The sequence below is a fragment of the Triticum urartu genome, chromosome 1A (assembly GCF_056163025.1).
Source record: "Triticum urartu cultivar PI428250 chromosome 1A, HENAU_Tu73, whole genome shotgun sequence".
Lineage (NCBI taxonomy): Eukaryota > Viridiplantae > Streptophyta > Magnoliopsida > Poales > Poaceae > Triticum > Triticum urartu.
In genome coordinates, this window is record NC_141873.1 from 307,151,431 (window position 1) to 307,176,743 (window position 25,313).

At 44.0% G+C, this 25,313-nt stretch overlaps 1 protein-coding gene across 1 annotated transcript; it reads right to left on the reverse strand.

Annotated features, from left to right (window-relative positions):
- Positions 1 to 9,074: 9,074 nt before the first annotated feature.
- Positions 9,075 to 10,253, reverse strand: LOC147990986 (uncharacterized). The gene has a single exon (XM_087534769.1). The coding sequence runs from the start codon at positions 10,251 to 10,253 to the stop codon at positions 9,075 to 9,077; it is 1,179 nt and encodes a 392-aa protein (XP_087390895.1).
- Positions 10,254 to 25,313: the final 15,060 nt, after the last annotated feature.

Here is a 25,313-nt window from a genome sequence, read left to right on the forward strand (position 1 = left end):
GATATGCTAAATAAGAGTTGTATATGATGCAACCAGAAGGTTTTGTCGATCCAAAAGGTGCTAACAAAGTGTGCAATCTCCAGCGATCCATTTATGGACTGGTGCAAGCCTCTCGGAGTTGGAATATACACTTTGATAGTGTGATCAAAGCATATGGTTTTATACAGACTTTTGGAGAAGCCTATATTTACAAGAAAGTGAGTGGGAGCTCTGTAGCATTTCTGATATTATATGTGGATGACATATTGCTGATCGGAAATGATACTGAATTTCTGAATAACATAAAAGGATACTTGAATAAGAATTTTTCAATGAAAGACCTCGGTGAAGCAGTTATATATTAGGCATCAAGATCTATAAAGATAGATCAAGACGCTTAATTGGACTTTCACAAAGCACATACCTTGATAAAATTTTGAAGAAGTTCAAAATGGATCAAGCAAAGAAAGGGTTCTTGCCTGTGTTACAAGGTGAGAAGTTGAGTCAGACTCAATGCCCGACCACTTCAGAAGATAGAGAGAAAATGAAAGTCATTCCCTATGCCTCAGCCATAGGTTCTATCATGTATTCAATGCTGTGTACCAGACCTGATGTGTGCCTTGCTATTAGTTTAGCAGGGAGGTACCAAAGTAATCCAAGAGTGGATCACTAGACAGCGGTCAAGAACATCCTGAAATACCTGAAAAGGACTAAGGATATGTTTATCGTTTATGGAGGTGACAAAGAGCTCATCGTAAACGGTTACATCGATGCAAGCTTTGACACTGATCCGGATGACTCCAAGTCACAAACCGGATACGTATTTTTATTGAATGGTGGAGCTATCAGTTGGTGCAGTTCCAAGCAGAGCGTCGTGGCAGGATCTACGTGTGAAGCAGAGTACATAGCTGCTTCGGAAGAAGCAAATGAAGGAGTCTAGATGAAGGAGTTCATATCCGATCTAGGTGTCATACCTAGTGCATCGGTTCCAATGAAAATCTTTTGTGACAACACTGGTGCAATTGCCTTGGCAAAGGAATCCAGATTTCACAAGAGAACCAAGCACATCAAGAGACGCTTCAATTCCATCCGTGATCAAGTCAAGGAGGGAGACATAGAGATTTGCAAGATACATAGGGATCTGAATGTTGCACACCCATTGACTAAGCCTCTCTCATAAGCAAAACATGATCAGCACCAAGACTCCATGGGTGTTAGAATCATTACAATGTAATCTAGATTATTGACTCTAGTGCAAGTGGGAGACTGAAGGAAATATGCCCTAGAGGCACTAATAAAGTTGTTATTTATATTTCCTTATATCATGTTAAATGTTTATTATTCATGCTATAATTGTATTAACCAGAAACTTAGTAGATGTGTGAATACATAGACAAACAGAGTGTCACTAGTATGCCTCTACTTGACTAGCTCATTAATTAAATATGGTTAAGTTTCCTAGCCACGGACATAGAGTTGTCATTTGATGAACGGGATCACATCATTAGAGAATGATGTGATTGACTTGACCCATCCGTTAGCTTAGCACGATGATTATTTAGTTTACTGCTATTGCTTTCTCCATAACTTATACATGTTCTTATGACTATGAGATTATGCAACTCCCGAATACCGGAGGAACACTTAGTGTGCTATGAAACATCACAATGTAACTGGTGACTATAATGATGCTCTACAGGTGTCTCCGATGGTGTTTGTTGAGTTGGCATAGATCGAGATTTGGATTTGTCACTCCATGTATCGGAGAGGTATCTCTGGGCCTTCTCGGTAATGCACATCACTCTAAGCCTTGCAAGCAATGTGACTAATGAGTTAGTTATGGGATGTTGCATTACGGAACGAGTAAAGAGACTTGCCGGTAACACTACTAGGGAAAAGGCTAGCAACAGCGCGGGTTTTAGGTGTATCAGTAGCGTGGGGACCGGCGCTACTAATAAGGCGCTACAGCTAAGACGTAGCAGTAGCGCGTGCTCACCAGCGCTACTGCTACACAAGTGTAGCAGCAGCGTGCTTAATGGAAGCTCGCTACTGCTAATAGCTATAGGGCGCTTCTCCTGTGCGCGCTACTGCTACTACCGCACTGCTGCTAACTTTTCTCCACTTGCTACTGCTAATTTTAGTAGTTTTTTGTTTTTTTTGGCATATTTGTTTTGTATTTGAACAGGCTTTATAGAGGAATCTTTAGCACATACAAATGTCATCATGATACACATACAAATGCCTGCGAGACCACAAATGTAATGATAGCATATACATACAAATAGTCTCATCATAATCATCATCCAACACAAAGTGGTATCTTGTCATCATCTCGAAAATAGCGATACATGCAAGTCTCGAATACTTGCAACTGTAACGTCATCCATCTAAACAAAGGTATACGCGAGAAGAGCTATCACTATGAGTGAGAGCGGAACTATGCAGTACATGAGGTGGCGGTTACGAGTCCTCTCTCGCGCTAGCGTGAACCTCAAGTAACTAGCTTCTCCTTCTTGTGTGCTTTTGAAGCATTTATGGCTGGCGCCCGAGAACCCATTCACTTGCGCCTGACACTCATGCCACTCGTTGTACACCCCCGGGACCTTCCCTTTGTACACGACATAGCACTTCCATCTCGCCACCAAGAAACTAGGTACCTGTTAGAGATGCATGTTCATGAAGAGGATGTACAATCATATATATGCAACAAAATATACTAGAGCAACACCGAAAAAGAAAGGGTTAGCAACTAGATGCAACATACAGTACGCAAATTAATTAACTAGAGGTATGCAGGTCATCGTACGCAAACTAACAAAGTAGCGTTATGCAAGTTCGGCAGGGACCGTGGACATCACAAAGTTTCATCGCTACAAAAAGTATACAAGTTCAACTGACACATATCATCATCATCGGCATCATAAATCACTAGAAGTTCCATCCTTCCATATCATCGAAGATGGACCCTAGCTTCTTGAACGGCGTGAGGTCTAGACGTTGCATGCCTATGCGAGTTCGGACGTCAGCTCGCGATATAGGGCCGTGGTGGAACATCCCCTTCTCATCGACGACTTCTTTCATGATGATCGTCGCAATGTCGCTTTGGATGCGAAAGAAGTCATCTCTAAGTTTATAATCCGCTTCTCCATGAGATCATCATTTCTGCTTTTCATGCGAAGCTTTTGGTGATCCGTGTTGAACTGAATCATGAGATGGACGATGTAGAATCCATCCTTCTTGCTTGGTTTTGGGACATGGATGCAGGAGAAGTTAGTTTTATGCGCGAAACCCATCTTCTTGTTCCTTTGTTTCCTGATCTGCATGTGGCCACCTCTAATGCTGAAGCCTTGGAGAGCATCATCTAGAATATTCATTGTGTGGGTGTAGTCTTTTTTCTCGTAGTCTCTGGAAGGGTCAAAATACACGGCATGGGAGACTTGCGGGTAAAGAACGATAAGGACGGCACGCCCGTTGCTGTGGGGAAAAGACACCTCAAATTATTCCCCATATGAGAGAGAAGGAATGATTGAAATGTACGAACGGGTCGTCCGGAACTGACTTACTTTGGATGATAAGGCACGAGGACAATTTCCCGGTCCTTATTCTGTACCATGAAGTTTTGGAGGTACTCACTAGCAGTTTCACGCTCAAAGTCGCCGAGACTCAAGAAAGACTCGTGCATGTAGTACGGATCTGCCACACAGATTTGCGAGACTTCTTCACTCTTCATGATGGAGCTCATATGTAGCGCAAAAAGGCGGACGATTGTAAAATCGAGCCACCTTGTCAGAAACATCTCAAAGATATGGTCAAACCGCAGGAAGAACACCTCCGCGGGCCGTGTGTTGACGTAGCACTTCCCCTCAGGCACACGAGCCGCGTATGTCAGATATCCTGGATCCTTTGAGGCTAGTAGGCTTTTCTCAGTCGACAGCACATGGTCGTGCAGTCTCCTGAGATCCCCTGATAGTGCCTCCAGCGGTTTCGGCGGTAGCATCGGCTCGCCCGTGAGATGGAACATGGCCGCACCTTTCACGGGTACACGCTCTTCAGAATGCATCGTCTGGCGGCTTGGTGCTCTGGCTTGTTTGGAGGCAGTTATCTTCCCCGATCTCTTCCTCTCCTTTTTCTTAGGCACACCTTCTAGACCCTTCCTTAACCCCTGCCCCAGGGTTCCCGGGCTAAGCACTGTACGACCCCCGGATAGTTGAGCCTGTGTTGAGGCGACATCTTCAGGCGTGTCCTGTGAGGAATTCATGAAGAGAGACTTTTTGCAATCCTTCCAACGACCTTCCTGCCCGGCATATCATCCATATCCTCATTAGCATGCTGATAGCCCGATTCGTCATATGGTTGACTCATCAGATCTATGTCACAGCCATACGTTTTTGTATTGAGGAAACCCATAGGGTCGACCTCCGTCTCATCATCCATCTGCTCTACAGGACTGATTACATCAGCCAATACTATTGCACCCCCTTCATCACGTCGTCTGCCGCTCTCACTCGGCACTACAGGAGCTGGTAATTGCGTAGGCGGGGTGGTGGTCTCCGCACATGCTTGTTGATGTGTGGTTATTGGTGTGCTCTCGGCCGGCTCCAGACGAATAAGATTCTTCGGCCATAGCAGCACCCAACCCTTGCAGTTTCCAATCTGTGGTGGGGTCTTGTCATCCTCTCCCACGGGATATACCAGAGGAGGCAAATGCCCGTGCCCCGATTTAGCACTAGACAAGTTAACCCTGAAGTGCCCAGCAGGGATCAGCTGGTTGTGGAACGTGGGTTGCATGGGGTTCATTATCATCCCCTTTCCCACGTCCACCTTCTGGCCTTTGATCAAGTAGAGTATGGTGCACTGGGTTTCTTCTCGTTGCAAACACATATGTCTGTGGGGTAAAACATCCGAAAGGCAATGAAAATGGAATATTCTGTATATATATATATATGTTGGTGCGACATGTAATTACCGTGACGGCATCGAGCTCAGCCAAAGATGAAGGCCCACCTAGCATGCCAGAGACTGAGGACGGGCTGCTATGAGCAGGAGCAACCGCGGGAGGAGGCCCGGTTGCGTGAGCAAGTGATGGTGCGGTGTTGTTGTTGTTCATGGAGTTGCTCCCGACGAAACTGGGCATCAGGAAATCATGTACCGTCTTGTCTGGATTTTCCTTCGTCCAGTTGATGATAGCTGGAACCAAGTTAATAGCGAAATCATTTCTGCAGGCAGTTACAGCTGCATTCACTGCCTGCTGTAGCAACTCTTTTTTCTCCTCGCCTGTTTTTTCCGCGTCCTCAGCTGCTTTTTTCTCGACCGCAAGCTTCACCTTTGCGTCGATGTTCGCCTGACTAAACTTCTTTTTCTGTTTCTTGGCCTCCGGGCCCTCGTTGTAAAACACCTTCCACGTGGCGCCGTCTCCAGCGCCGTGCACACGACCATATTGCGGCCGCTGGCCCAAAGGGAGTCCCTTAAGTTCGTTCAAGGCCCGGTTGAGAGGGGTGTCCCACTTGGGCCTCGTCGGAGAAGTAGGGCTTTCGGCTGCAAGCTGGTGATGCTTCTCCAGTAGTCTAATCAATTTCCTCGTGATCTGGTCCGTGTAAAATACCTTTTTCTCCTTGTCCCACTTGTAGCGGGCCCTGATGAAGTCACGCTCCAAGGGGTTGGTGAACTTCGCGAAGGGGTCTGGGAGACCCGCGGCTTCACTTTCCGCGTCCTCCTTATCCCATATGGGCCTTTTACCGAGGTAGCCACGGCTTCCGAGGCGATGCTTCCCCATGTTCCTTTGCTGAAGGCTCTTGAATTTCGCAGCCTTAGCTGCCTCGGTAGCGCAAGTGTCCTTGAACTTTTCGAACTCCTCTTCCGTAAGTGTCGGATTTTCCTCTAGAATCTTGGACATGGGTTCCTTAGCCTCAATAGCTCGCTTCACCCTCCCTTTCCAGGAGGCCAAATCATTGCTAAACATGCCCATGGCGTGATTGTTAATCTTTTTCATCTTCGGATCATCCCACAGTTGTTCTATGTTATCATCCCGGTCGGGGAACTTGAATCTCTTGTGCAACTTCGTTAGGAGCAACTGCGTCAAATGTTCTTTACTCCTTAAGTCATCATCGTTGATGCTCATGCATTCCCATAGGATGCATCCTAATTGGTTCCCATAGCACTTGCGAGGTTCTGCCGGCTCTAATGGCTCAAACTTGCCAGGTGCCATCTTTGTGATCACAAGATGTCCAATCCCTAGTTTGTTAGGTTTTCGTATCCTCTACTTCTTATGCTTCCTCTTTTCGGTAGCGGCATCGGCGCCGATACCTTCCCTGCCGGTATCTTCCCCACTGGTCTCGGCGCCGCCATCGGTGCCGGCGTCGTCGGTGTCGATGTCGGCGTCAGTACCATCATCGAGGTCGACCTGCAAACCTTGCTTAGCAGTCAAATAGTCAAGGTACTCTTGTTCACCCTCATAATCCATCTCGTCTGCATCTTGGTCAGAAGGCCCAGTTTCTTCGTTGCTCGACATGTTTCCTATGATTAAGTGTCCTCGTTTATTTCTAAAAGTATGAATAAATGAGAAATGACATAAAAAGAAATCTATGTGCCAGCACTCGATATGCCAACTATGTAGCACAAATCATGCCTTTATTCACGGCAAATTTCGGCATGACCTTTGCTAAAAAATGGACATATCGAGCACCTGAAATTCACCGAAATGGAAATGAATCAACATTCCGGCATAACATAGGCCACTCGGATCATTTACCAAAATTGAACCAAAACATCACATGTCCAAATGACATGTTAAAATTCCAAACATGACATGTCCAAAACATGACATATCCACATATCACATGTCTAGTTCAAATTTGCATATAAATTTAGCCTACCTAAATTTGGACAATTGCTAAATTCATAACTAAATAGATAACCTAATTAACCTACTGCCCTAACTAAAACCTAAGTAAATTAACCGAAGAACGCTAGCTAGGAGAGAGAGGGGGTGGTTTACAGAGGGTGCAGGGGCGAGGAGGCAGGCCCGATGACGGCCGAGGTTGGGAGGGGAGGAAGCAGAGGAGGGAGGCGAGGGCCGACGAGTCGGGGGCGAGCGCCGGCTCGGGGCCTAGCGCCGGGGTCGGGGGAAAGCGCCGGGGCGCGGCGGTGCGACGGGGGAGAGAGTGGGGATTTGGGGGGAAAAGAGGCGGGATGAAGCAGGGAGAGTGAGAATTTTGGGTTTAGTGGACGTAGCAGTAGCACGTTTAGACAAAACACGCTGCTCCTACCTTCACTAGCTGTAGCGTGTTTAGACAAAACACGCTGCTACTACCTTCACGAGTTGTAGCGGTTTAGATAAAACGCGCTGCTACTAATAGGTTACGAGGTTGGGCGAGGGGCCATGTGCTAAGGCGTATATGAGCAATTCATCCTTAGAGCCCTCCTCCGGGGGATTAGCAATAATATGCTCTTTGAACCAATGCAGGAAAGTGGAGTTGTGCTCTCTAGTAACTTCGGCCTCCGTCCTGCATACCCCCCAGTCATGATACTTCTTTGCGATAATTTCTTTGTGCAGTGCCACGAAAGGATCTACCTCGTCTAGGTGTTGTAGCACTACCAAGTTTGCTCTGTCAAAGTCGCTGCGTCGATCTGAGTATGCCACGTGCAGTTCCCTGCGACCATTGCAGTGACCTTCTCCTTAGAGCCTCCCATCGTGCTTGTTAACGGGCAAACCAACACTAACACCACGCGGCTGGTCTGCGCCATATAGAAAATTCTCACAGGAAGAGATGCACTCTTGTGTCACATAGCCCTGGACGATGCTTCCATCCAGACGGGACATGTTACGAACGAATCCTTTGATGATACCATTCATCCTCTCAAACGACCTCATGTTGTGCAGGAATGACGGCCCCAGGTCTATTATGTCATCCGCAATATGGACACACAGATGCACCATCACGTCAAAGAATGCGGGCGGAAGTACATCTCAAGCTCATTCAGTATCACAACGATCTCTTCCTGTAGCCTTCGGAGCTGCTTCACACTGATCGACTTTCGAGAGATGACGTCAAAAAAGTTGCAGAGACCAATAAGTGTGTCACGGACGTGCTTGTCCATTATCCCTCTAAGGGTAACAGGTAGTATCTACGTCATCATCACATGACAGTCATGGGACTTCATCCCGCTGAACCTTTTCTTGTCCGTGTCTAGATATATGTTTATCTTGCCACAGTAACCAGAACTAACTTTGACTCTGGTAAGGCACTTAAAGAATTGATGGATCTCAGCCTGACTTAAGGTGAAGCAAGAAGGGGGGCAATAATCCTCTTTCTTTATTTTCTTGCCCTTCTTCTCCCGTGCCTCTGTCTCCGTCTCTGTCTCGTATGACATTTTACGGGGCGGCATGTGCAGATCTTCCCTGGTTTTCAAATCTTGCAAGTCTTTCCTTGCCTTCGGCCCATCCTTGGTCTTATCCGGCATGTTCATCAGTGTTGCGAGCAAGCTCTCAAGGACATTCTTACAGATATGCATTTGATCAAGGCAATGAGGTGTATCGAGTTTGTGCCAGTACTCCAAGTCCCAGAACACAGACCTCGTCTTCCATAACTTCAGCAGCGGCTTCGGTGCCTTTCTCATCATCTTTCCCGGCGCGGGGCACTCCTTCCAGTTTTTCAATAGCTCATCGATTTCGGCACCGCTCCGCTTACGTGGAGGTCCTCGATGCTCAGCGTGACCATTGAATAGATCTCCACGGTTTCTCCACGGGTCGTCCTGTTCGAGCCATCTTCGATGCCCCATGTACACGATTTTCCCAAACCCGCCATCTTTCCTCGACGTTAGCTGCTGAGATGTTGTATCATCCATGCACCGTGTGCATCCGCAATATCCATGGCACACCTAGCCTACCACATATCCGTAACCGAGATAGTCATGCACTGTCGTGATCAGCGCGGCTCTCATGTTGAAATACTCGCCTTTGCTGGCATCCCATGTCTTGGCCAGTGTTTTCCATAAAGTGTCTAACTCCTCTTGAAGTAGCCCCAGATACAAATTAATATTATTTCCTGGTTGTTTCGGCCCTTGAATAAGCATGCTCATGTGAATGTACTTCGATTTCATGCACAACCAGGGGGGAGGTTGTACATCCATACAAACACGGGCCATGTGCTATGGTTGGTGTTCAGGTTGCCAAACGGGTTCATGACATCGGTACATGCGCCGAGCATGATGTTCCTTGCATCACATTCAAAATACCTATAGAAACTGTTCAACACTCTCCACTGGCTTCCATCCTTGACGTGTCTCAGCTTTGGATCATCTCCATCGTCGGGCTTCTTCCTCTCCGCATGCCAGCGCATTACCTTTGCTTCCTTGGGATCTACAAAATACCTCTGGAGACGGGGAGTAATCGGTAAGTACCATACCACTTTCTGGGGACATTTCTTCCCGGCCTTCTTGTATCGAGAAGCATTGCACACCGGACAGCTTGTTTTTTCCGCATGCTCCTTTCGATAAATTATGCAATCGTTGATGCATGCATGGTATCTCACGTGTGGCAGATCAAGAGGGCACACGATCTTCTTGGCCTCATCAACACTACTAGGACATAGATTACCCGCGGGAAGAACATCCTTTAGGTACTTGAGATGCTCATCGAGGCTAGTGTCGGTCCATTTGTTTTTAGCCTTCGTCTTCAGGAGTTGGAGCGTGAAACTCAAGCGGTTCACCTCAGGATTGCAACCATCATACAATGGAGTGTTCGAGTCTACCACCAGTTGCTCCAGCTTAGCCTCCTCTCTAGAAGCAGCTCTCTCAGTACTCGTCTCCTTGCGAAGCAATGCTTGAACATGAGGGTCCCGCACGATTGAACTTAGTACCGACGAACTCTGCTGCATGGAGTCCATCTCGTTCTCTCCGCCGCCATGTCCGGCCCCTTCTTCGCCGCCATGTCTGGCCCCTTCTCCGCCGCCATGTCCGGACCCTTCTGCGCCGCCATGTCCGGCCTCTTCCCCGCCACCATTATCGATCATCTCTTCGTCTTGCCCCGTGTCATCACTGACTGCCCCGTCGGCATCCTCAACATCGTCATCCTCATCTTCAATTATCCACCGAGTATAGCCATCCATGAAACCAGTCATGAGCAGGTGCGCTTCGACACGACCATCGTCATGGGGGTCGAGCCAAACTATTCCTTTGCATTTTCGACACGGACATAAAACCTCTATCCGGTTATTTTCTTTCATGTCCTGCACCGTCGACCGCAACCACCTGTCCACCATCGTTCCACTGACCATCGTCAACTCTGCACGGTAATATAATAAACAAATTGATTATAAAAATGCATGCATGCATCAAAGTCATACAAAAATTCGGCATGACCTTCCTTAAAAATAGGACATATATAGATCTAGAGTTTGCCCGGAATTCGCCGAAACGGAAATAAATCGACATTTTGGCAAAACATAGGCAACTCAAAAGCACAATTTGGCATCAACTCATGCCACACACACAATTTCCATAAACATATCACACACACATAAACATATTTCCATTTTGCAAAAGCATGAAATTTTAATCACCTATATCTCGAGATCGAGCACACGATGGAGATGATGATGTAGGGAGATCAAAAGTGCACAAAGCTCTTCTTGACAAAGATAGATCTAGTTAGGGGGCAAATAGGTCACTTAACTAAATACTACATCTACCTAGCTACCTAATTTGGGAGGAGACAACTTCAACTAGTGGAGGGGGAAGGAAGAAGAGAAAGGAGATGCATTAATGGAGGTGGTGTAGTTAGGTAGGAGTAGTGAAGAGAGAGAAAGGTAGGTAGAAGAGGGAGAGTAATGGGGGAGAAGTATTGAGGAAGAAGAAGAGTGAGAGTGGGAGAGGTAGGGGAAAGGGAGAGGAGGGGGAGGGGGAGGGTGGGTGGGGAAAAGGTGGTGGGTGCGGGTTAGCAGTAGCGCGGGACGTAAACCGCGCTGCTGCTAAGATAGTAGGAGCAACACGCTTTAGGTACAAGCGCTACTGCTAACCGGGACCAAAAGTGTGCCAGATTTGAAAATTAGCAGCAGCGACCTCAGAAAAACTGCGCTACTGCTACAGCTATAGCAGTAGCGCGGCTCGCGACACCGCGCTGCTGCTAAATGGAGTTGGGTGGGCACTATCGGTTCATATTTGTAGCAGCGCGGGTTACGCCGAGTGCGCTACTGCTAAGCACTTGTCAGTAGCGGGTTTTCCACACCCGCGCTGCTGCTAATTAGCAGCAGAGCTCTTTTTTGAGCCGCGCTGCTGCTAATATTCTGTGTATAGGGTTTTCCCTAGTAGTGTAACGAGATTGAACTAGGTATTGAGATACCGACGATCGAATCTCAGGCAAGTAACATACTGATAACCCACAAGTATAGAGGATCAATTGTAGCCTCTTTCGATAAGTAAGAGTGTCGAACCCAATGAGGAGCTAAAGGTAGAACAAATATTCCCTCAAGTTTTATCGACTACCGATACAACTCTAGGCACGCTTGACGTTCGCTTTACCTCGAACAAGTATAAAACTAGAAGTACTTTGTAGGTGTAATGGGATAGGTTTGGAAGAATATAAACAGCACGTAAATAAAAACTAGGGGATTTTTTAGGTAAAGAAGCAATAAAGTTAGTATAGCGAGTGTGGAAAAGTGGTGGTAGGAGTTGCGAAATTGTCCCGAAGCAATTGACTACGTTACTAGACCGATAGCAAGTTTTATGTGGGAGAGGCCACTGCTAGCATGTCATCCCTGACTTGGAATTCTATGCACTTATGATTGGAACTATTAGCAAGCATACACAACTACTAACGTTCATTAAGGTAAACCCCAACCATAGCATTAAGATATATTGGTCCCCCTTCAATCCCGTATGCAACAATTTCTATGCTAGGTTGAAGCTTCTGTCACTCTTGCCCTCCAATACATAGTCCTATCAACATACAACTAACCCTATGGTGTGATCCACGCGCGTGCTCATATGATGGGCACCAAAGGACAGCAACATAACCACAAGCAAATTAAACCAATCATAGCAATTCATCAATTACCGATAGGACAATGAAAATCTACTCAGACATCATAGGATGGCAACACATCATTGGATGATAACATGAAGCATAAAGCGCCATGTTCAAGTAGAGGGTACAACGGGTTGCGGGAGAGTGGACCTCTGTAGATAGATGGGGGAAGGTGATGAAGATGTTGGAGAAGATGACGGAGGTGTTGGTGTAGATCATTGTCACACGATGATTCCCCCGACGGTGTTCCGGCACCACCGGGAGAGAGGGGGAGAGGGCCCCCCTCCTTCTGCTTCCTTGACCTTCCCCCTAGATGGGAGAAGGATTTACCCCCTGGTCCATGGCTTCCATGGTGGCGGAGGGGAAAGAGCCCCTCCAGGATTGGATATGTCTCTTTGTCTCTCTCTGTTTCTACGTTCCAGATTCTGGCCTTTCACCATTTCTTATATTCCCGGAGATCTTTAACTCCGATTGGGATGAAATTTTAACACGATTTGTATCCGGTATTGTCTTTCTTGTGGTGAAAGAAGGGAACTAACCGCCTTACGGGGTGGCCACGAGGGTTAGGGGGAGCCCGTGCCTCGTGGCTCCCTCGGGCATCGTTTCACGTTGATTCTTCTTCCCAAAAATCACATATATTCCCAAAATAATCTCCGTAAGTTTTTATCCCGTTTGGACTCCGTTTGATATGGATTTTCTGCGAAACAAAAAACGTGCAACAAACAGGAACTGGCACTAGGCACTGGATCAATATGTTAGTCCCAAAAATAGTATAAAAAGTTGCCAAAAGTATATGAAAGTTGTAGAATATTGGCATGGAACAATCAAAAATTATAGATACGATGGAGACGTATCGGCATCCCCAAGCTTAATTCATGTGCGTCCCCGAGTAGGTAAATGATGAAAAAGATAATTTTTGATGTGGAATGCTACCTAGCATAATCTTTATCATGTAATCTAATCATGTCATGAATGTTAATACACGAGTGATTCAAAGCAATAGTCTATCATTTGACATTAAGACAATAATACTTCAAGCATACCAACCAAGCAATTATGTCTTCTCAAAATAACATATCCAAACAAAGCTCATCCCTACAAAATCATATAGTTTGGCCATGCTTCATTCTCGTCACACAAAATGCTCCCATCATGCACAACCCCGATGACAAGCCAAGCAATTGTTTCATACTTAGCATTTTCAAACCTTTTCAACTTTCACGCAATACATGAGCGCGAGCCATGGACATAGCACTATAGGTTGAATAGAATATGATGATGGAGGTTGTGTGGAGAAGACAAAAAAGGAGAAAGTCTCACATCAACACGGCTAATCAACGGGCTATGGAGATGCCCATCAATTGATGTCAATGCGAGGAGTAGGGATTGCCATGCAACAGATGCACTAAGAGCTATATGTGTATGAAAGCTCAAATTGGAAACTAAGTGGGTGTGCATCCAACTTGCTTGCTCATGAAGACCTCAGGCATTTGAGGAAGCCCATCATCAGAATATACAAGCCAAGTTCTATAATGAAAATTCCCACTAGTATATGAAAGTGATAACTCAAGAGACTCTCTATATGAAGAAATGGTGCTACTCTGAAGCACAAGTGTGGTAAAAGGATAGTAACATTGCCCCTTCTCTCTTTTTCTCTCAATTTTTGTTTTGTTCTTTTTGGTGGGCTTCTTTGGCCTATTTTTTTATTTGGGCTTCTTTAGCCTCTTTTTTTAAGTCCGGAGTCTCATCCCGACTTGTGGGGGAATCATAGTCTCCATCATCCTTTTCTCTCTAGGGAAATGCTCTAATAATGATGATCATCACACTTTTATTTACTTACAACTCAATATTACAACTCGATGTCTAGAACAAAGTATGACTCTATATGAATGCCTCTGGCGGTGTACCGGGATATGCAATGATCTAGCATAGCAATGACAACAAAAAACGGACAAGCCATGAAAATATCATGCTAGCTATCTTACGATCATGCAAAGCAATATGACAATGAATGCTCAAGTCATGTATATGATGATGATGATGATGGAAGTTGCATGGCAATACATCTCGGAATGGCTATGGAAATGCCATAATAGGTAGGTATGGTGGTTGTTTTGAGGAAGATATAGGGAGGCTTATGTGTGATAGAGCGTATCATATCACGGGGTTTGGATGCACCGGCGAAGTTTGCACCAACTCTTGAGGTGAGAAAGGGCAATGCACGGTACCGAAGAGGCTAGCAATGATGGAAGGGTGAGAATGCGTATAATCCATGGACTCAACATTAGTCATAAAGAACTCACATACTTATTGCAAAAATCTACAAGTCATCAAAACCAAGCACTACGCGCATGCTCCTAGGGGGATAGATTGGTAGGAAAAGACCATCGCTCGTCCCCGTCCGCCACTCATAAGGAAGGTAATCAAAGAAACACCTCATGCTTCAAATTTTTCACACAACGGTTACCATACGTGCATTCTACGGGACTTGGAAACCTCAACACAAGTATTTATCAATTTCACAATTACTCAAATAGCACGACTCTAATATCACCACCTTTATATCGCAAAACTATTGCAAGGAATCAAACATATCATATTCAGTGATCTACAAGTTTTATGTAGGATTTTATGACTAACCATGTGAATGACCAATTCATGTAATCTCTCTAAATAGATATAAGTGAAACAAGAGAGTTTAATTCTTTCTTCAAAAGATATGCCCACGCTCTAACAAATATAAGTGAAGCAAAAGAGCATTCTACCAATGGCAGTTTTCTATGTGTAGGAAACAGGCAATCCAAACTTCAAATGATATAAGTGAAGCACATGAAGCATTCTATAAAGCCATACTCAAAAGATATAAGTGAAGTGCAAAGAGCATTCTATAAATCAACCATGGACTATCTCATACTAGCATGGTGCATAAAAGAAAAGTTAAAACTAAATGCACAAGACGCTCCAAGATTTGCACATATCACATGAGCGAAATGAATCCGAAAACATACCGATACTTGTTGAAGAAAGATGGGATGCCATCCGGGGCATCCCCAAGCTTAGACGCTTGAGTCTCCTTGAATATTTACTTGGGGTGCCTTGGGCATCCCCAAGCTTGAGCTCTTGTCTCTGTTCCTTCTCCTCACATCGAGACATCCTCGATCTTCGAACACTTCATCCACACAAAACTCAACAGAAAGCATGGTAAGATCCGTTAGTATAATAAAGCAAATCACTACTCTAAGAGAAGGAAATATGCCCTAGAGGCAATAATAAAGTTATTATATTTCCTTATATCATGATAAATGTTTATTATTCATGCTAGAATTGTATTAACCGGAAACATAATACATGTGTGAATACATAGACAAACAGAGTGTCACTAGTATGCCTCTACTTGACTAGCTCGTTGATTAAAGATGGTTATGTTTCCTAAACCATAGACATGAGTTGTCATTTGATTAACGGAATCACATCATTAGGAAAATGATGTGATTGACTTGACCCATTCCGTTAGCATAACACTTGATCATTTAATTTGTTGCTATTGCTTTCTTCATGACTTATGCATGTTCCTATGACTATGAGATTATGCAACTCCCGTTTACCAGAGGAACACTTTGTGTGCCACCAAACGTCACAACGTAACTTGGTGATTATAAAGGTGCTCTACAGGTGTCTCCGAAGGTACTTGTTGGGTTGGCGTATTTCGAAATTAGGATTTGTCACTCCGATTGTCGGAGAGATATCTCTGGGCCCTCTCGGTAATGCACATCACCTAAAGCCTTATAAGCATTGCAACTAATGAGTTAGTTGCGAGATGATGTATTACGGAACGAGTAAAGAGACTTGCCGGTAATGAGATTGAACTAGGTATTGAGATACCGACGATCGAATCTCGGGCAAGTAACATACCGATGACAAAGGGAACAACGTATGTTGTTATGCGGTCTGACCGATAAAGATCTTCGTAGAATATGTGGGAGCCAATATGAGCATCCAGGTTCCGCTATTGGTTATTGACCGGAGACGTGTCTCGGTCATGTCTACATTGTTCTCGAACCCGTAGGGTCCGCACGCTTAAGGTTTCGATGACAGCTATATTATGAGTTTATGAGTTTTGATGTACCGAAGGAGTTCGGAGTCCCGGATGAGATCGGGGACATGACGAGGAGTCTCGAAATGGTCGAGACGTAAAGATCGATATATTGGACGACTATATTCGGACATCGGAAAGGTTCCGAGTGATTCGGCTATTTTTCGGAGTACCGGAGAGTTACTGGAATACGTATTGGGCCTTATTGGGCCATACGAGAAAGAAGGAAAAGGGCCTCAAGGGTGGCCGCACCCCTCCCCTTGGTCTGGTCCGAAATGGACTAGGGAAGGGGGGCGCCCCCTTCCTTCCTTCTCCTTTTCCCTTCCCTTTCCTTCCCTCCTACTCCTACTACTTGGAAGGGCTCCTAGTTCTACTAGGAAAGGGGGAATCCTACTCCCGGTGGGAGTAGGACTCCCCTAGGGCGTGCCATAGAGAGGGCCGGCCCCTCCCCTCCTCCACTCCTTTATATACGTGGCCAGGGTGCACCCCATAGACGACAACTTGATCTTCGTGATCGTTCTCTTAGCCGTGTGCGGTGCCCCCCTCCACCGTAATCCTCGGTAATATTGTAGCGGTGCTTAGGCGAAGCCCTGCGACGGTAGAACATCAAGATCGTCACCATGCTGTCGTGCTGATGGAACTCTTCCCCGACACTTTGCTGGATCGGAGTCTGGGGATCGTCATCGAGCTGAACGTGTGCTAGAACTCGGAGGTGTCGTGTGTTCGGTACTTGATTGGCCGGATCGTGAAGACATACGACTACATCAACCGCGTTGTGATAATGCTTCCGCTTTCGGTCTACGAGGGTACATGGACAACACTCTCCCCTCTCATTGCTATGCATCACCATGATCTTGTGTGTGCGTAGGAATTTTTTTGAAATTACTACGTTCCCCAACAGTGGCATCCGAGCCTAGGTTTTATGCGTTGATGTAATATGCACGAGTAGAACACAAGTGAGTTGTGGGTAATATAAGTCATACTGCTTACCAGCAAGTCACACTTTGGTTCGGCGGTATTGTTGGATGAAGCTGCCTGGACCGACATTACGCGTACGCTTACGCGAGACTGGTTTTACCGCCGTGCTATGCACACAGGTGACTAGCGGGTGACAGTTTCTCCAACTTTAGTTGAACCATGTGTGGCTACGCCCGGTCCTTGAGAAGGTTAAAACAGCACCAACTTGACAAACTATCGTTGTGGTTTTGATGCGTAGGTAAGAACGGTTCTTGCTAAGCCCGTAGCAGCCACGTAAAACTTGCAACAACAAAGTAGAGGACATCTAACTTGTTTTTGCAGGGCATGTTGTGATGTGATATGGTTAAGACGTGATGAAATAAAAGTTGTTGTATAAGATGATCATGTTTTGTTGAAGTTATCGGCAACTGGCAGAAGCCTTATGGTTGTCTCTTTATTGCATAAGATGCAAGCGCCAAATAATTGCCTTACTTTATCGCTATGTGATAGCAATAGTTCCAAGAGCAATAGTTGGCGAGACGACCATGTGACAACACATTGATATAGATCAAGATGATGGAGATCATGGTGTCATGCCGGTGATGATGGAAATCATGACGATGTTTTAGAGATGGAGATCAAAGGCACAAGATGATGATGGCCATATCATGTCACATATTTTGATTGCATGTGATGTTTATCTTTTATGCATCTTATTTTGCTTAGTTCGACGGTAGCTTTATAAGATGATCTCTCACTAAATTTCAAGATAAAAAGTGTTCTCCCTGAGTATGCACCGTTGCCAAAGTTCGTCGTGCCCAGACACCACGTGATGATCGGGTGTGATAAGCTCTACGTCCATCTACAACGGGTGCAAGCCAGTTTTGCACACGCAGAATACTCAGGTTAAACTTGACGAGCCTAGCATATGCAGATATGGCCTCGGAACACTAAGACCGAAAGGTCGAGCGTGAATCATATAGTAGATATGATCAACATAATGATGTTCACCATTGAAAGCTACTCCATTTCACGTGATGATCGGTTATGGTTTAGTTGATTTGGATCACGTGATCACTTAGATGATTAGAGGGATGTCTATCTAAGTGGGAGTTCTTAAGTAATATGATTAATTGAACTTTAATTTATCATGAACTTTGTCCTGGTAGTATTAGCATATCTATGTTGTAGATCAATAGCTCGCGTTTAGCTCCCCTGTTTTATTTTTGATATGTTCCTAGAGAAAACTAAGTTGAAAGATGTTAGTAGCAATGATGCGGATTGGATCCGTGATCTGAGGTTTATCCTCATTGCTGCACAGAAGAATTATGTCATTGATGCACCGCTAGGTGACAAACCTATTGCAGGAGCAGATGCAGATGTTATGAACATTTGGCTAGCTCAATATGATGACTACTTGATATTTTAGTGCACCATGCTTAAACGGCTTAGAATCGGGACTTCAAAGACGTTTTGAACTTCATGGACCATATGAGATGTTCCAGGAGTTGAAGTTAATATTTCAAGCAAATACCCGAGTTGAGAGATATGAAGTCTCCAACAAGTTCTATAGCTAAAAGATGGAGGAGAATAGCTCAAGCAGTGAGCATGTGCTCAGATTGTCTGGGTACTACAATCGCTTGAATCAAGTGGGAGTTAATCTTCCAGATAAAATAGTGATTGACAGAATTCTCTAGTCACCATCACCAAGTTAGTAGAACTTCGTGATGAACTATAATATGCAAGGGATAACGGAAACGATTCCAAGCTCTTCGTGATGCTGAAATCAACGAAGGTAGAAATCAAGAAAAGCATCAAGTGTTGATGGTAAACAAAACCACTAGTTTCAAGTAAAGGGACAAAGGGAAGAAAGGGGAACTTCAAGAATAACGGCAAGCAAGTTGCTGCTCAAGTGAAAAAACCCAAGTCTGGACCTAAGCCTGAAACTGAGTGCTTCTACTGCAAAGGGACTGGTCACTGGAAGCGGAACTACCCCAAGTAATTGGCGGATAAGAAGGATGGCAAAGTGAACATAGGTATATTTGATATACATGTTATTAATGTGTACTTTACTAGTGTTTATAGCAACCCCTTAGTATTTGATACTAGTTCAGTTGCTAAGAGTGGTAACTCAAAACGGGAGTTGCAGAATGAACAGAGACTAGTTAAGGGTGAAGTGACGATGTGTGTTGGAAGTGGTTCCAATATTGATATGATCATCATCGCACACTCCCTATACTTTCGGGATTAGTGTTGAACCTAAATAAGTGTTATTTGGTGTTTGCGTTGAGCATAAATATGATTGGATCATGTTTATTGCAATACGGTTATTCATGTAAGTTAGAGAATAATTGTTGTTCTGTTTACATGAATAAAACCTTCTATGGTCATACACCCAATGAAAATGGTTTGTTGGATCTCGATCGTGGTGATACACATATTCATAATATTGAAGCCAAAAGATGCAAAGTTAATAATGATAGTGCAACTTATTTGTGGCACTGCCGTTTAGGTCATATTGGTGTAAAGCGCATGAAGAAAATCCATGCTGATGGGTTTTTGGAATCACTTGATTATGAATCAGTTGATGCTGGCGAACCATGCCTCATGGGCAAGATGATTAAGACTCCGTTCTCCGGAACAATGGAGCGAGCAACAGATTTGCTGGAAATCATACATACTGATGTATGTGATCCGATGAATATTGAGGCTCGTGGCAGGTATCATTATTTTCTGATCTTCACAGATGATTTGAGCAGATATGAGTATATCTACTTGATGAAACACAAGTCTGAAATATTTGAAAAGTTCAAAGAATTTCAGAGTGAAGTGGAGAATCATCGTAACAAAAATAAAAGTTTCTACGATATGATCGCAGAAGTAAAATATTTGAGTTACGAGTTTGGCCTTCAGTTAAAACAATGTGAAATAGTTTCACTACTCACGCCACCTGGAACACCATAGTGTAATGGTGTGTCCGAACGTCATAACCGTACTTTATTAGATATGGTGCGATCTATGATGTCTCTTACCGATCTACCACTACCATTTTGGGGTTATGCATTAGAGACAGTTGCATTCACGTTAAATAGGGCACTATCTAAATCCGTTGAGACGACACCGTATGAACTATGGTTTGGCAAGAAACCTAAGCTGTCATTTCTTAAAGTTTGAGGTTGCAATGCTTATGTGAAAAAGTTTCAACCTGATAAGCTCTAACCCAAATCGGAGAAGTGCGTCTTCATAGGGTACCCAAAAGAAAATGTTGGGTACACCTTCTATCACAGATCCGAAGGCAATATATTCATTGCTTTGAATGGATCCTTTCTAGAAAAGGAGTTTCTCTCGAAAGAAGTGAGTGGGAGGAAAGTAGAACTTGATGAGGTAACTGTACCTACTCCCTTATTGGAAAGTAGTTCATCACAAAAATCTGTTCTTGTGACTACTACACCGATTAGTGAGAAAGCTAATGATGATGATCATGTAACTTCAGATCAAGTTACTACAGAACCTCGTAGGTAAACGAGAGTGAGATCCGCACCAGAGTGGTATGGTAATCCTATTCTGGAGGTCATGTTACTTGACCATGACGAGCCTACGAACTATGAGGAAGCGATGATGAGCCCAGATTCCGCAAAATGGCTTGAGGCCATGAAATCTGAGATGAGATCCATGTATGAGAACAAAGTATGGACTTTGATTGACTTGCCCAATGATCGGTGAGCCATTGAGATTAAATGGATCTTCAAGAGGAAGACGGACGCTGATAGTAGTGCTACTATCTACAAAGCTAGAACTGTCGCAAAAAGATTTTCGACAAGTTCAAGGTGTTGACTACGATGAAAGTTTCTCACTCGTATCTATGCTTAAGTCTGTCCGAATCATGTTAGCAATTGCCACATTTTATGAAATCTGGCAAATGGATAAACAAAACTGCATTCCTTAATGGATTTATTAAATAAGAGTTGTATATGATGCAACCAGAAGGTTTTGTCAATCCTAAAGGTACTAACAAGCTCCAGCGATCCATCTATGGACTGGTGCAAGCATCTCGGAGTTGGAATACACGCTTTGATAAGTTGATCAAGCATATAGTTTTATACAGACTTGCGGTGAAGCCTGTATTTACAAGAAAGTGAGTGGGAGCACTACATCATTTCTGATAAGTATATGTGAAAGACATATTGTGATCGGAGATAATGTAGAATTATTCTACAAAGCATAAAGGAATATTTAAAAGGAGTTTTTCAAAGAAAGACCTCGGTGAAGCTGCTTACATATTGAGCATCAAGATCTATAGAGATAGATCAAGATGCTTGATAAGTTTTTTCAATGAGTACATACCTTGACAAGATTTTGAAGTAGTTCAAAATAGAACAGTCAAAGAAGAAGTTCTTGCCTGTGTTACAAGGTGTGAAGTTGAGTAAGACTCAAAACCCGACCACGGCAGAAGATAGAGAGAGAATGAAAGTCATTCCCTATGCCTCAGGTTCTATAAAGTATGCCATGCTGTGTACCAGACCTATTGTATACCCTGTCCTGAGTTTGGCAAAGGAGTATAATAGTGATCTAGGAGTAGATCACTGGACATTGGTCAAAATTATCCTTAGTGGAATAAGGATATGTTTCTCGATTATGGAAGTGACAAAAGGTTCGTCGTAAAGGGTTACGTCGATGCAAATTTTGACACTGATCCAGATGACTCTAAATCTCAATCTGGATACATATTGAAAGTGGGAGCAATTAGCTAGAGTAGCTCTGTGCAGAGCATTGTTGACATAGAAATTTGCAAAATACTTACGGATCTGAATGTGGCAGACCCGTTGACTAAAGTTCTCTCACAAGCAAAACATGATCACACCTCAGTACTCTTTGGGTGTTAATCACATAGCGATGTGAACTATATTATTGACACTAGTAAACCCTTTGGGTGTTGGTCACATGTCGATGTGAACTATGGGTGTTAATCACATGGTGATGTAAACTATTGATGTTAAATCACATGGCGATGTGAACTATATTATTGACTCTAGTGCAAGTGGGAGACTGAAGGACATACGCCCTAGAGGAAATAATAAAGTTATTATATATTTCCTTATATAATGATAAATGTTTATTATTCATGCTAGAATTGTATTAACCGGAAACATAATACATGTGTGAATACATAGACAAACAGAGTGTCACTAGTATGCCTCTGTAGCGACCAGACCTCAAACGGTCTGATCTCTGTGCTCCGATGTCATCCCTGGATCAGTAATGCTGACACCACATAGTACTCGGAGGATTTATAGCAGAGTAGCAATCACACACTTATTACATCGAGTGTCTCAAAAGAGAACTTATTACAATAAATATGGCTTAAGACCATCTAATAATGATAACAGCGGAAGGCTTGGAAGATAAGTGAGTCCATCAACTCCAACGGCATCACTAAGTATAGAACCACGACCTAAAAACTCCTTAATCGTCGTCTGAAAAGTCTGCAACATTAACGTTGTAGCCCGAAAATGGGTCAGCACATGGAATATGCTGGCAAGGTAACACATAGAGAGTAATGGAATGAAATAACTATACTATATGCATATTTGGCTGGTGGAAAGCTCTATGGTTACAGTTTTGCGTAAAGCCTATTTTTCCCTACTACAAAGGAATAAATTTATTTAACTATCATGGTAGTTGTTAAACATTGAGAATGGTTGACAGCATTCTCAATCCCAATTAAGCATCATCATTAACCAAAACCCAACAAAATTAATTTAGAGTAACATGTTGAGATTCACATGATAATCCAGGTACTAGATACTCAAGATGTCCATAACCGGGGACACGGCTAACCATGATTAGTTTATTACACTCTGCAGAGGTTTGCACACTTTTCCCCACAAGACTCGATCGCCTCCGTTTGGTTTCTCACACTACATGATGTTTGAGAAGACGGATGACCGAGACATAGTCTTTCAGAAGCGCTAGCACCTTACGATCGGGTAGACCATACCACCTACATCCCCTACATCTGCTAGTCTACCAATGTAAGAGTTCGCACAACTTAGTCAACTATGCTAGAGCCCATAATAGCTTGTGGCTGCACACGGAAGTTTCTAGTATGAATAGTCTCATGATCCGTTTGAGCCTGGATGGCGGTCCAAAAGAAAACAGGAAAGTCCTGGAATACCCAGGTGCCTCAATCCACCCAGATGTGTGTTTAAGTTGCCACCTTAGATAAACCATTAATTAATAAAACTCACATCTGTCATGGATATCACTCACCCAATCCACGTCTACTAGCATAGCATGGCATAATAAGCAAACGTAGAAGTAACTCCCAAAGGTTTGATAATAACAGGTAATAGGTACTACCTCATGTACTTCCCATCCCACAATTTAATTAGATCCTAATCATGCAATGTGTGAGCATTGATCTAATGCAGTAAAACTGGGTAGTAGAAAAGGTATGATCAAAGTGTTACTTGCCTTGCTGATGATCCGCGAAACCTAGAGATTCGAAGTAACAAGCGGCGCACTCCGGGTATTCTATCGCAGACAAACAAACAAGCAAGCAATAATTACTCATCTAATGCACAGGTAAAACTCAAATAAGAGGTCTAACCTGAAGGTTCATCTTAAGAACTCCGGTTGGCAAAAAGAATCAAATCGAACGAAGCAACGAAAGTCAAATGGCGAAAGAAAACAACTTCTTTCTAGTAATCTGGATCTAAGGCAAATTTTACAGTAGCAAAATCTTGTTCAAGTTGGTTAAACGGATAGAGGGTTTCGAGACGAAACTCCAGGCGCTTGAATCGCCTGATTCCGATAAACGAGCGAAAAGTTATACTAAAACGAAAATCGGATCAGGAATCGCGATCAGAAAAATCACGGATTAAATCCGAGAAAAAGAAAAACGACGAACACTCGCTAGAACTAACGAACGGACGAACGCTCACTATTTAAATAAACCGGAAAAACCGATCTATTTAAAAAACTGAATCTAAAAAACCGATGAAAACCGATTTTTTTTGGTAAAACGTTGGCACGGAAAACGAGGCGGCGGCGAACCTCGGTGGCGGGGGCGGCGTCCGGCGACGGCAGTGCGGGGCGGCGGCGGGCGGCGGCGGCGGCGCGGCGCGGTGGCGGCGGCGGTCGGGCGGCTAGGGTTTGGGGCGCGGGTGGCTGGGCCTCGGCTGGCTCCCCCCCCCCCCCCCCCGGGTTATAAATCCTAGTGGGCCGGGAGTCCGGGTCGGACACGGCCCCTAGGTCGGTTCGTTTTTTTTATTATTATTCCGCTCGGAAGAAAAATAAGAAGAAATACTAAACGGACTCCAAAAATTCCGAAATTAATTTTCACGGGTTTCTAAAATCAAGCCGCACAAGGTGAACATTTATTTGGGACCTAAATGCAATTTTGAAAAACGCACATTTTTCCTAAATTCAAATAAAACACCGAAAAACTCTGAAATAAAATCTTATTTGATTTTATTACTAAATCCTCAATATTTCTTTACTTTGGGAAAGTCATTTTATTCCCTCTCTCATTTTGTTGTAATAGAAATAATTGATGATAAAATAAATAAAATCAAATGATCCTATTCTCAAAATTTGAGAAAACTCAAATATGAAAATAACGAAATCCCCAACTCTCTCCTTGGGTCATTGAGTTGCGTAGAGTTTCTAGGATCAACCAAAATGCAAAAATAAAATATGTTATGCATTGATGATGTAATGTATAACATTCCAAATTGGAAATTTGGGATGTTACAAACCTACCCCCCTTAAGATGAATCTCACCCTCGAGATTCGGGTTGGCTAGAAAATAGGTGAGGGTGGTCTTTGAGAAAATCTTCCTCTCGCTCCTAGGTGGCTTCATCCTCTGAGTGGTGGCTCCACTGAACTTTGCAAAACTTGATAACCTTGCTGCGGGTAACTCGGCTGGCAAACTCGAGGATCTTGACTGGTTTCTCCTCGTAGGTCAAATCGTTATCCAACTGAATAGTTTCCAATGGCACTGTGTCTCTCAATGGTATGTCAGCCATCTCCGCGTGACATTTCTTTAACTGAGAAACGTGGAACACATCATGAACTCCTGACAATCCTTCGGGCAATTCCAACTTGTAGGCCACTTCTCCCATATGCTCCAAAACTCGATATGGTCCTACAAATCGTGGCGCTAACTTCCCTTTAACTCCAAAACGCTTTGTTCCCCGAAGTGGAGATACTCGAAGATAAGCTCTATCTCCGACTTCGTAAACTGTCTCCTTGTGTTTA